The sequence below is a fragment of the Stegodyphus dumicola genome, chromosome 10 (assembly GCF_044657685.1).
Source record: "Stegodyphus dumicola isolate Sdum_Otavi_A_Nest chromosome 10, ASM4465768v1".
NCBI lineage: Eukaryota > Metazoa > Arthropoda > Arachnida > Araneae > Eresidae > Stegodyphus > Stegodyphus dumicola.
In genome coordinates this window covers 158,371,753-158,390,659 of record NC_140777.1, presented here as the reverse complement: position 1 = coordinate 158,390,659, position 18,907 = coordinate 158,371,753, and the positions used below count along the sequence as shown (strand labels likewise).

General features: G+C 33.7%; 1 protein-coding gene and 1 long non-coding RNA gene across 2 annotated transcripts in view; one reads left to right on the top strand and one right to left on the bottom strand.

The window, feature by feature from the left end:
• Positions 1-18,907, top strand: part of LOC118182515 (uncharacterized) — a 118,716-nt gene that overhangs the window by 46,967 nt on the left and 52,842 nt on the right. The window lies entirely within an intron of this gene.
• LOC118182499 (uncharacterized) overlaps positions 5,117-18,907 on the bottom strand; it is a 32,066-nt gene continuing 18,275 nt past the window's right edge. The window contains exons 4-6 of the mRNA XM_035351862.2: positions 17,724-17,812; positions 13,374-13,595; positions 5,117-5,885 (exon numbers count right to left, since the gene is read on the bottom strand). Coding sequence (XP_035207753.1) covers positions 5,769-5,885; positions 13,374-13,595; positions 17,724-17,812 — 428 coding nt within the window. The 3' untranslated portion in view covers positions 5,117-5,768. The remainder of the gene's footprint in view (positions 5,886-13,373; positions 13,596-17,723; positions 17,813-18,907) is intronic.

Below are 18,907 nucleotides of genomic sequence, written 5' to 3'. Positions count from 1 at the left end.
TTTATCGATTAATCTGTGTGTTTCAGATTAAAAAAATTGCTAAAAACGGTTGTACAATAATGATTCTGACAAATAATAGCCTGATATCATTGAGTTACGTCAAAAACTTTCCATTTTGTGCAACTGCGACCCCCTTACAGATTCCCTATTGTTTTGGAAGATTTGAGGTTTTTTTAAATTTTACCAAATGTAACATGTCTTTTGGACACGTTTCAAGCATAAGAGAGACAGAGAGAGAAAGACATGACGTCAGCAGTTTAATTCATAAAGTTAGTCGAATAAAATGTGAGCAATTTAAGCATGATATGCTAACTAGATTTATGTACCAGACATGATTTCCATGATGCAATTTAGTCATTACTTTTTAAAATGAATAAAATATGCATTCGGTGCTCACACAACTTATCATATTATTCTTCCATTTATTATTATTCTTTAAAATTAACTAGAGATGAATATTAAATATTTTTTTAACAATTTTTTAAATTTCAGTATGGGCAAATTTCATTTAACAAAAGTAATTTCTTAAGCTCAAAAATAAATAATTTTTGTCATACTATAAGTTTCTAAACTCGTTCTTTAATTCGCCTTCTTCAGTAGCATATTTCAATTCCATATTTTGACAGTTCATTTGCTGCTGTGTCTTCAACAGGTGCGAAGTTGCAAGTATGATGATTTGCTTCATTTTAAGTTCCATAATCGCCGTAAATTAATTGATTTTTCAATTAATATACAGTAAAATAATAGTAACATTTCCTGAAACAGCGTCACAGAAAGTGTAGTGCTTCCATCTATGAACAAAACATAAAAACATATTATTATGTTTTGTTCTTTTATTATTAGTTTCTCTTGGAAGTTTTTAGCACACGGGTTTCGAAACATTTACAAGCTCATTATTCAGAGTTATCGTAGGGTTTGTTACCCTCCAAACAAAATTAAGTAGTTGAAAACTATCCTTATGCGCTGGATAATATGTGGATGGTAGTTTTTGAATTATTTCTAACTTGTCATATTAAACAGAAGCATCGCCGTCAGATTTATTATTATGAGATAATCTATTTCCAAAATATTACCTTAATTCATTACACTTCGAAGAGGTAAATTCATTAATAAACCGATAATTATATACAAAAATCAAAGTTTTTCAGCTTTATGTTTTAAAGCCACTAAAGTTGCTAGCCGCTATGTTCAAGTCATCATGTACTACCAACTAAAATGTTCAATAATCTTATACTATTTGCTAAAATGCTCAAATCAGTGTTCTCAGACATTGAAGAAAAACATTAATTTCTATATCATTTTTGTACCAAAAATTTCTTCCCTTAGCTCCTTATACATTCAAAATTTGGAAGCAATTCATGATTTTCTGAAAGTTTCTTTTCTTCTTTCAGGTAGCCTAATCTGCATTTATAAATTTTAGTAATTTCATTTGTGTTTCTAAAAATATTTTCCTCGAAATTGATTAATTATTTATTTTAGGATTGATAACACTATTACAAAATTGTGCCAAGCAGTAATACAATGAATAAACTAATCAGCTTATTCTTATCTAAAAGCCGTATACTCCAACTTTTCATCCCCCCCCCCTTTTTTATGTCATTAAAACCACATAGCTGATTTAATCAGTCTTTAACTCCAGAATTTCTGTAAACAAATGAGGCATTTTCTGATATCTGTTTTCATCACTAAACGTAAATTAAGTGCTATCCAGCAAAACTGGAAAATAACGGGCTTTAATTTTCTTCTGTTTAATTTTTTCTAACATAAAATTAACTAACTAATTTTGAATATCATATTCAAAGCCGTGAGATGTTTTTAATTACTTTTAAATTTCATTGAATTATTTTTTTTTCCAAGCATTTTTATGCAATTCAATAATTTTAAATACATTGCATTATTTGAATCAAACAGTTTTAATGATTTACCTCTGACATTGTTATAAACCCAGTAAATAATCATACAAACAAGAGAAAAAAGGAAATATAAACGCAAATATAAATCATAACTTTTATATTTGCTCTTATATGTGCTCTATAGTTGTGTTTTTTTTTAATTATTTATTTATTTGAATATCTGATGTCTGAATAAGCATACAGTGACAAATGAATGCACATAAGAGACATCACATCATGACAAGACATTATGTAAATGATATACATTTAGTGTGACCACTCATGATCACATCTCTTGCACTGAAACTGCACTTGTGAACTGGCAGATTTAAATAGCACCATCTCATCGGTACTGCATGGCGCAGTCCACATGTACGGAAGGAAACTGATGCTGTTTACTCGCCAGTGACGACGATTTGTGCATTTGACAGACTTTCAGTGAAATGTATCTTATAATTGGAAAGAAAATCGGAGAGTGGTCGGCGTATATCGTATAGCTTGCTACATGAACATTCGGATAATACCATTTAGTAGTGTTGGCAACTGTTGATACGGGAGAAAAGCGTATACCGAACAATTCAGAAACGACCAGATAAAGCACCAGTACAGAAAATCAAAGAATCATTCGCGAGGAACGTATGGATCCAATAACGACCCAATCCACTGTATCCACTATGGTGTCCGCAATGCTCGTAAATTCGAAAGCTTCGGAATTTTTTAATCTAAGCACACAAGAACTCTTTTACCCTAGCAGTACAGGATTCCGCTTCCGTGTTACGGCCTCGAGTTCTTTCCCCGAAGCTAATGATGTCTCTCCCACAGCACTTCTCATTCGACCCATAGATGTCGCCACGAGCAAGCTCCGCTTAAAACACAGAAAGTGTCTCGCAACTACGCGCTATAAACCACCTCGGCTTTGCGGCCACCGCACTACTATATCCGCTCAAGTGGGTATGAAATACCTCTGTGAAACGCCTCCAAGAAACGGATCTGCGATTAAGTGTTGCTCTTAACGTGTTCTATCTTCGTCATCACAGCAGCTCCGTTTCTAATAGTGTCAGGATAGAGCAGTGGTCCCTAACCTCTTTGTGCCTAAGAGCCATTCTAGAATATCTGTTGGACGAGGGACACCATTTACTTTTTCAAGGTTAATTTATAATTTTATAGACTTAATAATACATGCACATAAAAAAAAGAGGTCGGTCGGATTTAGCTTTGTGCTGGTATCTGTGTTGGACGCAATTTCAATTTCATTAAAAACGAGAAAACTTTCACATAGAATTGTATTGAGAACTGAAACATTTTTATTGTGTTCGCACAGTGGTGGACACACATTAAACGATCGGCGGGCGCCATGGTGCCCGCATAGACTTGGGAGTCCCTGGTCTAGAGCAACAGAATAGCGATCTATGATGCTTAGCGATAAATGTCTCTTCGTTTTGGGGCTGAATGACTATCGCGTGCAAGTGTGAAGGTTCTGTGACTAGCTGTGAAATCCTAATCTCGCTGTCGAACATTACTTACATGTCTTCCTGCTTTTGAAGACATATCCTACGATAGATATATTGCTCTACTAGGGATTCATGGTACACTGACTGCCCAGCAGTATGTAGATGAGGTTGCATGGTCACATGTAAGGGAAGGTAGTCTAATTTGGACCGTTGCCTTATTTGAATCGCTATGATATACAAAGACTGATGATATCTGCGAGATTTGAGGTAGACATTTTGTTATATGTAGATGCAGAAGAGGTTAATGCAACTGTGTTTGTAAAGAAACGCCTCGTGGTTACATTGAGAGAAGTGTTATTCGTTTGGCTAAGAAGAAAATCAGTTATTTTGACATAAGTGTGAAAGCAGTTAATTCGTCTAAACGTAAGTAATTACATGTCTTATTATACCATCACAAAACTTACTTATTTATCTACAATTTGCAATTATAATTTTGCTAGGTTATATTAGTTTGACGTTTCTGTATAATATCAAGCATTAAATATACATGTTTCCCAAGTTGGACCGAAAACAGTTTACCGAAATTGAACCGGTCCAATTTCGGCAACGACATTTTTTTCATGGATAAATTATAATTAACCCTAAATTGCTACTCTTCGAAAAACTTATGGGAATGGCAACCATTCGTCTCCGAGACGAAGTATGCGTAAGCGTGCTTAAAACTTATTTTAAAAGCTAATTGCAGAAATATTTCGGCAAGAAGGAAATTTCTTATCTGTAGTAGCCAAAATCTGCAATAGCAAAAATCAGTTCACCGAAGTTTAACAAAATGCAGAAGCATAAAAAAGAAACTGGTGATTCATGGTTTTGTATATTATGTGAAGAAACTAAGGAAGAAGAAAGGATACAATGCATGAAATGTCACGGCTTGGATACATTCTCGGTGTGCTGGAGTTAGTGCTGCAATTAAAAGGTTCTTTTGTTGTAATTGCCGTTAAGAAAACTCATGGTCCAATTTAGGAAACTAGCGGTCCAAATAAGGAAACCGGTTTCCTAAATTGAACCGATGACACGATTTTTTTTAATTCATTTTTCACCATTATAAATAATTTTTAAAATTTAATAAATCGTTCTATTTTGAAGGTACACTTAGTGAGTTTATTTTCTACTACTTAATTTTTATTGGCACTTCTTCCGTCTTCCTATATAGTGAAAAATACAAAATTGGTTCAAATTAGGCTACTTTCACCTATATTCCTATTTCTTGCCTGAAATCTTTTAGCGTTTTCCCAGTAGAAAATTCTCGACTACATTTAGCAAGGATTGTACAAGAATTCCTATATCATGTGCAGATAATTACATAGCCTGCCCATTCTCCGCCTTTTCCCCTTATCAGGTATATCTGGGAGCATATGAGACATTAGCTACTAGTCTTTTTTTTTTTTTTTTTCCTATACGTTTGAGATTCCTCCATAACGTTTTTCCTGTTCACATGTAAGAGGTATGTGACGGAAACTTGCTTTTAAAGTAGGGATTCGCGGTAAATTTAAACTTGTAATATTTTGGCTGAGGTATTTATGATTTTTTTAATCTACTGTCATCAAGAAATAAATTTAAAAAATTTGAATGATGTCCATTATAGAGGGCTACTTCTGCTCTGAACGTAAAATATTACAATTACAAATGTTCCAAATAAATATTTAAACTGACTATACATAACAATATTTTGTGTTGTCTAATAAAAAATGAATAAATAAAGAAAATATTATTACACATATTTAATTTTTAAATAATGAAACAATTTATCAATATTTTAAATTATTTCTATAAAAAACTACATAATATATTAAGAATGTCTGCATGAGAAATATATTAGCATAAGGAAATATATGACGATATTTTCCTGCTAGCAGAATATGGGTTTTCGTAAAAAGGTCCTTTTTCTGGAAAGAATTCAAATAACTTTAAGCATTATAAAAGTCTCCATGTATAACTGAGCTTAGAATAAAACTGCGTAAAATGAATTCGCTTTCAACAAAATTTTCTGTACTTTTTCACTTATTATTTATACATTTCACTTTCAGACAAATTCACTGTGTTCTTCAGGTATTATTTTGAAATGAAGTTTGCATATTTTACACATTTATCATTATGTATCATTTAAGTTAAAAATCCATAACTGAATATTAAATTTCGATGGAAAATGTTTGCATAAACTTATGGTTAGTGAATGGAAAAAGAACTTAATTTCAAGTCACTTGGTTTTCTTTTGTCCTCTTTACGGCTGCTTTTGCTTGTCAATCTTCCGTTCAAATCCTTCGAATCGAACTTTCCCTAAGCTAAATACTTTTATACCATTTATATTCTCACGAGATAAATGCAAACTGAATTTTGATTTCAACTAGTTGAACCACTAGTGAAATGATTAGTAGCATAATTTGAAAGGTTTCCTTCTGATGTTTGAACACAAAGGGCGCATACGAGTATAAGGCAAACTTGTATAAAATAATATGTGATCCATATTCCTGCATTCATTCGTGATCTAGAAGAAACAATACACATATTGTTTAGAAATTTAGAGAACAAAGGAAAGGGAGTTATCATTTTAATTTCGATATCCACATAACCGTAGACTATGATTATTCTGAAGACTTAACAATCACTTTAATCAATCTAAAAATTTCACTTATAATTGAAGAGCTTTTAGGCCACTCACATTAATAAAAAAAAAATTCTTATATGCGCCGTCTTATAGACAAAGAATGGAAGCTATTCTGGGGAAGGTAATATATAGGAAAAAATATTTTGAAGTTGCTGGAGTAATATGAGATGTAAAAGATAAATAGTACACAAGAACACTGAGATTTTATTTACTAGCGTTTAAGGTCTTTTATTATTTTCCTATGTACTAAATTTTTTTGTACCTTTGGTTTCAGTTCGTTACTTTTGAACGCATTCACTTCATAAGTGTACAAATTAGAAGCTTAACAAAAAAGAGTGACGAAGATTGGAAAAACATTTAAATGTACTGTCATTTTTTGTTGTTAAGATTTAATGCTTTTACTGTCATTATCAACTTAAGTTAGATTAATTCTGAAGTCGCCGAAACTATAGAGCTACTCATAGCGATATGAAGTTTAAGCGTTATACCGCTATAGAAAAAAAAGTTTAAATTTCTTATAAAGCATACTTAACTGAAGCGGATGATAGTAGCGTACACAATGAAATAATAACCTGAGCAGCGTCGAAATTTATATTTCCATCTTTTTTTATTTATCTAAATAAACACAGGCAATGAAATATAAACAAGGAACCGTCTTAACTAGCTGCATTTGCAGGATTTTACATTTGAAAAGGGAAATAGAATCTTCAGATGCAGAGTTGAGTATAACGAAGAATAAGAAATGCATACCTACTTCAAAAAATAAAAGAAACTCCAAAATGTTCTAATTAAATAATTGAAAACGAAGCTACTGGACTTATGTATTGACAAAAAAATTTACGAAAAGCAACTTTAAAAAAAATTCTTGAAATCCTGACAGCAGAGAGCGATGTTTTGGGTTATACAGGGTGTTTCATAGATCATGGGACAAACTTGAAGGGGTGGTGGAGCGTACTAAAACATGCATTTTTTATAGGAATGTTTTTTATAGGAGTCTAAAGTGACGGGATAAGGCAGGAACACAAAAAAAAAAAACGACAAGAGAGGAAAATGTGTTTATGTACAAAATCAACGCAAATTGCTTCTTTGTAGCAATACCATATTCACAAATAAATGTTCAAAATTGAGACCACCAGCAGTAATGCATGCTTGGTAATGTCGCAGAAGTGATTGACGAACATTTTGAAAAATGATTTCGCGCAGGCTAGCAGTCGCAATAGATAGTCGTGCAACGAGGTCCTCCTGTGAGTCAACGGGAGTCTCGTAAATGATGCTCTTCAAATGGCCCCATAAAATAAATCCAAGTTGGATAAATCTGGCGAACAGGGTGGCCATCGAACGGGTCCACCACGTCCAATCCGCCGGCCCGGAAATGTCCCGTCTAAGTAATTGCGGACCCAAACATGGTAATGGGCTGGTCACCATCATGCTGGAACCACATGCGATCACGAACGACAGCCGGAACATCCTGCAGCAATTCCGGTAGGACCTCTTGCAGAAAGATATGATAACATAATCCATTTGTACGTGCAGGTAAGAGGTATGGGCCTATGGAGGTAGTCGTTAACAATACCCGCCCACACATTCACGGAGAAGCGAGTTTGGAATGCATGTGGACGTGTGCCGTGGGGATTATGAGTTGCTCACACGTGCATGTTGTGGCTATTGAAGATGCCGTCCTGTGAGAAAGTTGCCTCTTCCGTGAATACTACATCCGATGGGAAATCCGCCTGCGCCGCACACTGCTGCAAGAACCAATAACAGAAATAAACTCGAAAAGGGTAATCTGTCTCCTGCAAGGCTTGGACTCTCTGCAAATGGTATGGGTGCAAACCATTTTCATGCAATACTCTCCAAACGGTGGAATGACTCAGCTGCAGATGACGTGCAATAGCTCTTGTACTTGTCTGAGGTGATTCATGCACAATGTTCAAGATGGATTCTTCAATGCAAGGTTGTCGTGCACTTCTTCTTCCACTCCTAGTGTCAGAGGTGGCTTCAAATGACCCTTTACACACAGAGATCGATGCAAACTCTCGAACATTGTGTGCTTCGGCATACGCCTGTTCGGAAACCGTTCCTGGTAACAACCGTAGCGCTGCTCTGCCGTTCCCATTAGCAGCACCATACATGAGATGCATGTCAGCTTTTTCCCTGTGCATAAACTCACCTATCACGCTCGTCATCAGAGTTGCGAATGATCCTCTGACGCATCGGATCGTGGTTTGTCCGACTAACTACCGCCCTATACCGCTGCATTGCCAGTCAATCACAGCTGTAGTTCCTATTACTGTTAGTGTTCCCCTTTTTTGAACATTTATTGTGAATACTGTATTGCTGCAGGATTATGTACCAGTATTGTCCTACTCACAGTGCACTATGTATCCTGTATGTATCACAGTGCACTATGTATCCTGTATGCACTATGTATCCTGTAGTTTATTTGTATAGCGCATTATGCAGCTCCAAAAGATATGTATCATGTATAGTATATATTAATTAGTTTTAAGTAATCCCACGTATCATGTAACACTATTGTCCTACGCACAAAGTACTATGTATTCTGTATGTATGTTGTTTATCTGTATTATCTGCATTATGTACTTGCAATCTGTATTATGTACACCATGTAATCTGCATGTATTTAATTTTCTCTTTTGTACTATGCATTTCGCATAAACTATGTACTTGCATACTGCACAACCTTTAACATAAGTAACCCGTACTATATGCATATCAATTTGTTACATATCACTTAAACGCATTCCCGTATTGCATTATGCACAGCGCATTATGTATATTGAATTTTTAATGGTCTTTGTTTATATGTGATATTTTTTTTTCTCTTTGTGTTTATTTATTTATTTATTTTGTGTGTGTAATTTGTGCATTATGTGTTCCATGTCATATTTTTAATTAATTTGAATGTGTATATTAATGTGTTTTATGTAACGGCTGTTTGTAATTTTTATATATAACATATGTACTACGTTCCCACACAATGTCTTACATCAGTTATAGCCCCTGTATGCCATGTAACAAATTTATTTAAGATCCAAATGAATTCCCGGTGCAGCCTCCTGTAGCTCCAGGGAGTTGATGTTTCTAGATAGTGGAGGGCGCGGGACATACGCCCGTTTACCTATGTTAAACACCAGGACTCCCCGTCCTCCGTAACCTGACGCCTATTCTATGCTCACTGGATCTGTCTACAACTTGAGCGAACAATATTGGCTCAAAAAAACCGGTATGGACAGCCATCACAACTTATCGGAGAAAGCCATTCTGTGATCCTCAGTTGGTGGGCGGGTGAGTCTATTTGACTTTACTGAAAGGGGACAAGGCTTCAAGGAGCTTTAGACCAATCGCAGTACAGACGTGTTACGAAATTTATAGCGCGCGCTGGCTGAAGTTCTAGGAATATTCTCCCATTATCCTCCTCACACGCTGCATTTATAATTCAAAAAAAATTGCACAAAACAGTATTATGACCAACACGTAGCAGAATATGCTGCTGTGTTATGTGAAGGAAAATCCCGTTTTTTAAGGGGAAAGTTAACGCAGGAATTAACGCAGAGCTAAGAAATAAAGAGTGATATCGGATACCACGAAAGCAATGGTAAATAGATAAGAGTAGATGAATTAAGCTTACTTCAAATCCTTTTAGAAATAAACAATTTTAATCATTTAAATTTATAATATGATTAATTTGCATTACAATCTAATAGCAAACTAAGGGGTAGTTTTTTTTTTTTTTTTTTTTTCGCTATTCTTACATTAAACCTGTTTTCTCGCAATTTATTTTACAGTTACTATTGAAAAAATATTTCTTTAAATAAGAAATTAGAAAGAAAATATTTCTTTCTTAATTTTTCTTCCTTTTTTTTATTTTCTTTTTCTATGAAAATTATTTCTTTCAGGAAAGGAAATATGGCCGATTGCTGCTGCATTCAACTATCACACATGCATCAAAATGCTTTATTTTAAATAATTTATTCTATAATTAACATGAAAGAAAATATTTTTTCAATATAAAATATATAACCAAAATTAAACTAATGTATCCTGTATGTGTGATTAATTCGTTTTGCAATTTTTGTCACACAATTACTAATACCTTTTTTTTTTTAATATTACATTGCTGTTATTTAAATTTTATATATATATATATATATATAAGAACTTCTCAGTTTAAATATTCTTCCTTCTCAAAAGATTTTATTCTGTGAAAATAATTAAAAGATAGTAATATTTTCACAATACAAATACTAAAGTAAAAATAATCAGTGTAGGTCTCCTGCAGTTGAAGTCCTTGTCAAACCAGCGTTTCGACACATTTTAAATAGAAAACTAATAACAATCAATATCTCTTTTACAATGTAAAAATAAGAATGCTATGAACAGTATTTATTTTTTTTTAAAGTTTGTAAAGAAACAATGATTTTTTAATACTATAATAGGTTACAAAAGTACTATTCCATGAACAAACCCTCAGTCTTATAGCATTGTTACTTTATAGCATAATACCATAATAATGCACTATAATTCTGCAAACAAGCCCACCAGCCGCCGTAGTTTGGTCCGAGGTTCGAATCCCGCGAACGAGCTGGCCGGCGCTTTCGAGGCTTTCCCCATGTGTAACGTGTATATAAGCCAGTTTTCCTTATAAAGTCCTCACTTAGAAACCAGTTTTAAAATTACACACACACACACACACACAAAAAAAAAAAAAAAAAAAAAAAAAAAAAAAAAAAAAAATCTGAAACCCTTCAGATTTTATATTACTCCCAAGGGCCATTTTTTAACGTTTTGCGTGTTACCTTTATTTATTAAATATCATGTTCTTCGCCCTTAAACCATAAAATTCAATTCAACATTCAATATCATATAATTTAAAAAAAGCATATCTTTAGAATTTCCGATACATAGTTTCGCGCGCTAGAGATGAGAATGTTTTCTTCCTCTTTTTTTTTTTTTTTTTTTTTTTTTTTTCCCTCGTACAATGTTGCCATTGCTCGCTTTGAAATCGTTGGGTTTCTTAATCAAAAACTCATAAATGTTTTACAAAATATGAAATAGATAATAAAACAAATTCCCAGTTCCAAATTTGGACCTCCAGAAGCCTATGTTAGGATGGAGGATTACGTTATTCAGAATTTCATGGATCTAGGTACCGTTCTTTTATCACAGTGCGAGAAATATTCATACATTCTGCAGATTCCTCATTATTTAATTTCTTTAAATATAATAGAATGCGATAATACTTGGTGGCAACGATTTGAAAAGTGAAACGCCACAAAATGGCAAAACGAAATTAATAGGCCCTCTGGGCTAAAACTTATTTTTAAATGTATCACACTAGTAGTAGTACAGCTACTCAAAAAATATTATAAAGCTATTTTATAGTTTTATAAATTTTTTTTATTTATTTTTATTTTACAGTAGTGTGAATTTCGCGTAATAATGAACGATATTCCTTTTTGTGCACAGTATTATTTGTAAGGTATTCAACTGTTAGATTTTAAAGTAAACGTAATTCTTGCTATACATAAATCGAGTAGAAGCTTATCGGATGTCTATATTTGTATTAAATGAAGAAGGTTTATGTGCTTGATAAACTTATTATCTTCTACATTTTTAAATCATACAGTTACAATTTATACCTATAATTTCAGGAATAGTATAACTTTCTTTCAGAAGAAATTGCGTTCTTGTTTTCTGAATGTGACTCCAAATACTCTTTCAGTTCATCGCAAATTAAAATAACTATAATTTTGGCAATCTGAAATATGCAATGAAAACATCTTTGGGCAGAGCAAAAACATCAACATATTTTCTATAAATTCGCCACCCATTCAGAGATCTACGACCGTATTCTTCGTTTAAATATGAAAAAATCAGCGGCGAAAACACATACAAAGCCATTGTCTACTTAGTACGTCAACTGCACAACCCTGATTGACGACGCGGCAACACTTTTTCACGCGCTTTCGACAACTTCCGTACTCAGAGAATATAGGATGTCGAGCAGACCTGTTTTTTACTAGCAGCGACATCTGGCGGCCCACAACTTGCTGTCGACTCTCGTAGCGTAGAATAACCGTCCTGTATTGCTGCAAAGAAGCACTTTGCGTTGATTTTATACATAAACACATTTTCCTCTCGTGTCTTTTTTTGCGTTCCTGCCTTAACCCGTCACTTTAGACCCTACATTTCTATACAAAAATTGCATGTTTTAGTACGCTCCACCACCCCTTCAAGTTTGTCCCATGATCTATGAAGCACCCTGTATAATTTGGCTTAACCAGACATGCCGCACTCATCGGGACATCCTGGAGACTTTAAAAGTAAATATAGGAAGTAAAAATACACGAATATACGAGATGTAAAAATATGCAGCCTCGGGAAAAAGTAGACCTGGAAACTGAAATATACCCTCTGTTACACTCACTTGCTGCCAATCTAAATACTTAGAGTAGTTTTAATATTGTCTAGATGTTTCCCCCCAAAAAAACTGATAGCATGTGCCTAATGAATTTAGATGTTTTAGTTTTTCATCCAGATATTTTTTCACAACATTTGTAATAGTATGTAGCCTATGAGATCCCGATATTTGTATTTCATGTTTTAGATATTTTGCTTCAACTAGACTTAGCAATAGTGGAACTCAAATTGGTCATATCATCGTTGCGTATGTCCTACCTCAGTTGAGTTCATTTGTGCAAGTGAGTGCGAGTAGGCATTTGCCATTATTTTGTATTATAAAATAAATTAATTTAATCTCTAAAAGGCCAAAAAGAAACTGAGTATTTATTGATGACTTAAGAAATAATTATCCCTTTTTGAAAAAAGTTTTAATGGTATTGATCAAGTGAAATGAGAAATCTGTTTTTCATAATTTTCATTACCTCATAGTGGGCGTTTCGACATTAAAAATTACTTGAAATGTGCCAAACATAAGGCAAGCCTAGTAGCAGCGGCAGGAACTCCCTCAAATATGTTGTCAGAGTTTGAAGTTACCAATTTAAGTGTCAAATAATTTGTAATAATAACTAATGATCAACTTTTATATTTCATTGACTGAGCTTTAAGTCAGCCGATTGTTTATCTAACTAGATTTCGAATCTCTTGGAAAAAATTATCTATGGGTTGAGTTCATAAAGAAAAAATACTCCTACCTATAAAATTTCCATTACCGACGTAGAGTGGACTACGCGTTACTTTTAGGCCGACCTATGCAATTAGTATTTTCAAAATTTATTATTCTTTGTTCTTAGAGAGAATTTAATTATTATTTTAAATATTAATTAGTATAATTATATGTATATGATTTCTCTGGCTTTTATACAAATTCAAAAACAAGCATACTTTTGGAATTGTGCCATTAGATGATGAAACTGTCATAAATTCTGGTACTCGGAGAGGTATTTCTCCAGTGTTCAGGAACTTTAACAAACATTTAGGGAAAATCATTGAAAGAGGATCGCTTTGGCGTTCCAAGAGGTATCTTCGTGTATAACGTATCTTCAAATCTTTCCTGTTCCTCCAACTTAAACAGAAATCCTTCAATGGCTTTTTATTAGATGGTGGCTGGAAAAAGAAGTATGCATATTAAAATTTCCTGATATCATTTCATACCAATATCATCACACATCTTAAAAAAATATTTTAAAATAAGCATTGTTCAAAGCTTTTTTTTTGGGGGGGGGTTGCTTGTAATGTGACAAGTTGCCACATTAGAAAACTAAAGCACCCTCGGAAACTTCACCCACAACCACATGGCCATCAAGACAGTTAGCCGGCAGGACATTCAGGATGCGTTCAGATGAGCGTTTCACGTCCATAATCTGAACTTTGCTATGCAATCAGACCTTGCTGTGATCTGGAAACAGGTATAAAATTTTATGTTAACTTTTCTACTTTAAAGTAAGAGGTATAAGAATTGACCAGTTACAACGAAGTAAACACGAACTCACATATTGATGATAAATTTCGCTTGCACATTCAGGCACGTGTAAATTTATCTCTCCCGACTGGCAATGGTTTAGGCCCTATTCTATAGGTGAAAACCCGAAGTTAAATTATTTTTACGCTTTATGACTATAACAACTATGATAGCTAAACCCCCGTCTGAAAGCTTTCTTATCACATGCATCCATTTAGCCGATAGTATGTTTGGCTAACATCCCGTACATTTTGATTAGATCATGGGTAAACATTTTAATAAAAACTACCCATACTTATCCGACCAGAGTCTACTTCTAAGGTACACATTGAGGAAGGTTATGGATAAATACTACATTTTGATCTTTATTTAGTGCTAAAATAGTAAAAATAATTCATGGCATGCGTTTGCAACTAATGAAACAGATTTAAAAAATAATATAATAAATAATATGGCTTACAAATAAAAAAATAACAGATTAAGAAGAAATGTATCAAGCCATGTCAAAAGATACATTTCTTGGTGATGCATACGTTCCGCTAGCCACATTCAGATGGCTGAAATGGTTTTGCAGGTCGTTTAAAAGGCTTGTCAATTGCGCGTTCTCTCAGTTAAATAGTTATTTTATTAGATTATGGGAAAGCACGCTAGGGCTATCTGCCTAAGGGGAAGGATGCCTTCGTGGGACTTTCTAACGTAAACTGCGTTGTATACGCGTTACATAAGGGACATCGGAAACCTCAAAAACGCTTTGGCAGCCAATCCATTCTTTTATAATCGAATTCCTAGTTTCCAGCGACTTTACCGCTCGCCGGCTGATGGGCCTTCTCGGCTAAACAGATGCATCGGTTAAATGTTCTGTTGGCAAACAGCTGTCAGCTGTGTGTCTTGGACTCAACTAAAGTACTGTTTAGATCATCTTCAAGGACAAGATCAAATAATCGGAAGCAGAATAGAATGTTCTTTTGCTGTTACTTAAACATATGGACCTAAAATTACAGAACTGATCACAAACGAGATAATTGTGATCAGTTATATAAATCTGTTTAAGAATCAATCACATCTGTTTTAAAAAATTCACAAGACGAGTGTTAACTTGCTATTTACAATTATTTTATTACAAGTTCTTACTCCCTACCTTATTATATGAATTCAGATGCGTGGATTGAAATGCTTTTTAAGCATTTTTAGAATTTAAATATTGCTGATAGAATAGGCTGATAGAGTTTTCAATACTTACGCAAAATGAGCAGAAAGAAATATACATTTTATTAAAATATTAATCACAGACGACAGAAAAACAAACAGCTATAAATAGCTGAAAAAAAATAGCAGATATAAGGCAAATCTCTTAAACACATAAAAATTTCTCAGATCACTAATGTCGTTCACAGAGTAAACTTTAAAACATTAATCACTCAGGTAATAGACCAATATAATCGTACAATTCTGAATTAAACTGACTTCCGTAAACCAAACACTGCCATATATTTACGGTTGCCCAGCCGTTTTGAAGTTTCACTGCAGCACTAGCAAGAACTGTCTTCATACAAACTAAGAAGCAAACAGTTTAATTACCAAAACAAAATCCAGAAGAGCAGTCTAACAGTCTTAGGAAAAAAATCCAGAACACTCTAACCCCCCAAAGGCATTACTGGCCATTGGAACCAGTAAAGCCAATGTGTTTCTTACGTTGCCAATGGTCTTTGGAACATAAGAAAAAAGAGACATCGGAGAGTTCAAGAATGTCATAGAAAAGTGAAAGGTAATGCAAATGTTCATAGACGTGGACATACAACTATGTTCTCTAACACTGAAGGGTAATTGCTACAGATTACATGTACATGTGAGAGATAACTATGTGAATTAGATTCTAGAAATGTGTGTTTACGAATTCATGTGTTTACGATAACTAGATTCTAGAAAGAGAATCTAAGACGCTTCGGTGCACCATTAGGAAGAGCAGGTTTCCTGCAAATTAATTATGTAGGGTTTCATTTAATTTTGCTAATAATTATTTTAATTTGTTAGCCTTTTCTGTCTTCTCTTATTCCCCTCGCTTTTCCTTGCCAGAATATAAATTCTGGGTGTACTTAAACTTAACGAGTGTACTTTAACTGATGTAGCGAAAGGATTAGTCAGAACGTGGTTTCTCTATTGTGAAAGCACGATATTAATTCTTCCGCCAGTTAACCTTGAATATCGGCTTCGGATTCTTGCCGCCGAATTATTATCCTGTTTGCTTAGGTTCTGAGTCAACCGGTGTCCTGAGACAATACAGGTTCTGAGTCATTAAACTGAACTACTTTTTAAATTTAGATTATCTTATTATTTACATTATTTGTTAAGTTTCTCACTGCAAATTGGTCGGTAATTGTTAGCAGGTAAATCCGTGCTGTCTGTAAAATATAGTGTTCAATAAAAGTTCAATAGTGTTCAACACCCTTCTCATGTTGTGTTAATCTTTAAGTCTTTGCGAGAAGTCGCAACATTAGCATTTAAGTAGATGTATATATTGCATGACAGCGAAGAGAACTAAATCCCACAAGCAAACAAACAGTTTAGTTTCCCAACCAGCGGAAACAATTTATAATACAACTTATAATAGTCTGAACCTAGACTGGAAACCTAGAGATGCAAGCTAAGAAATTGAAACATCGGAAGGTTAAAGAACGTCATGGGAAAGCGAAAGAAAGAGCAAATAGGTACAGTCGTGGACACATAGCCATGTGGCTATAATATTAAAGAATAGTTGCTACAGATTGCAAGTGAACTATATACTGTAAGAATTGTAACAGAAAAAAAAAAAGCTATTAAATTTACATAATTGTACAATATCAATAGTGAATACGTATGCAGATAAGAGGTTTATGGTAAGTTCACATTATAGTCAAACAGAATATATTACACGTGTACAAAATTATGCAGAACTTACTTGCCTGAAAAAAATCGCTACCAGGATCGCAAAAATGCACTTTTCGAAAACTTAAGGTTTGCCGCGAAGCGCACAAAAAATCACCAAACATCGACTATCTTGTCCATAAAAATTCTCGCCAAGGCCCATCAAGAGAATTTCTGCCTACATCTTGGCCTCCAATTGAGTTATTATCACAATTCAAATATCGATCGTTTCGGAACTCTAAATTTTATAGCTTTCTGAACGAACAAGATATTTACAAATATAATACGCGGCCACAGATTCTACCAAACGAAAATGCCCGCCGAAACTATCAGGCAAACAAATAAAAGCAATATATACCACAACACCAAAAATATAGTCAAAATTTTAATAATAATAAACACAAATGTTTACATAAATTTATAACATCATGTAACAGGAATCTTAGTATCACTGAAAGATTTTTATGGTACATAGTGAAAATTTTATTTGAATACACTTATTTATATCTGCATCAATGAAGGAAACTGTCAAAAAAGGGAGGAAGAAATTTATGTGCGAATGCAGAATGTGAAATTTCAAAGCTATGGTATTTGTCTTTCGCTTTCCCTGGAAATTTTTGAAAATATTTTTACGAATTTCCATACTGTTCGTTTTCGATTGGTTTCACCTGTTAATCGAATTAGGGAACCCACAATATTATTCTAATGTGTGTTATGGATAAGGAGCAGTATTATCGCATTATAATATACACAAAAGCTATAGATTCTGATATTATTCTGCATGATAAAGCATGAAAGTATGGTGAACTCATGCATACTTAATTTGACGTACACATAATACAGAGTATTACAATATTGAAAATGACACTTACTGTAATGTTTTGAGAGCCAGCTCCTAAAGTTTGTTTTCTCCACGTTTCGTCATCTATGTTTTCATTGTTTTCTTCACTAAGTTCTTTTGCTATGAAAATAAAATAAAAGAGTATAATTTCAATATGTATTTTTCTGTTTTGTTTTTCCTATCGCCCAATTTTCAAAACGAAATATTCAATTATTTCTCATAAAAAGTTTTCAAAAATTATATCAAGAAGGGTAATGCTAGTAATCAGTTGATAGCTTCATGTAGTTTCTTTTAATAAATTAGTACTGAAGGGGAAAAAAAAAAAAAAAGAAAAAATGCTATTTTACAGATAAAACAACATCGAGATTAAAGAAAGATTATGCAACGAAATTCACGATATCATGTGAAACATGCTTTTCAGTATAAATATCTGTATCCTTGACATGGGTACAGCCAGGATCTGAGCAAGGGGGGGTGAATAAAGAACTTCAGAAGAAATTAAATTGAACTGGAATGCACCCGCCAGTGATCGAATGAAGAGACAGCTGAGCACTATTAATCCGGCTGAGGAATTCGAATCGCGACGAACTACTTGTGTGCAAGAGTACTTTCTTGATTTTTCGCAAATAAGTAAGATAGATGTAAGAAGTATGTAGGATGAATTCGAGATGACATGTAAAATGAATACAAGACAATTTCTGTTATAAAATCTTTCACGAAGACATCACTTACCGTAATGAAATAATCATATATGTTTGGTCCTAATCTAATACATGAATTAATAAGCAATGGACTCGAATACGTGATTAAGCAGAGTGTTGAAGTTTACGGGGATTAGTAATAAAGAAATTCCTCTTTGGGAACAAACAGATGCTTGAAACCTTTCTTTTCGTCTTTTAACTTGCGCTACAATATTTTTAATACTATCCGCGCTAACTCTCTCTAGAGCTTCCTGCTTATTTCGATTCTCTTTTTTTTTTTTTTAACTAGCTTTCCATTTACACTCAAGATATATGCAGTCATTCAAACGATCATCAGTCACTGTTGAATGCAACCAAATTTTTATTCTGTTTAAGGCACTTAATAGTACTACTCATAGTACATGATTCAGACAAAGAAATAAGAACATGTTTTGTTTGAGAAGAAAAAAGTCATTGTCGCATTGTTACGATGTCTTCCAATGTTAGCTCTTTCATTTTTTCCTTCTTCATCTAC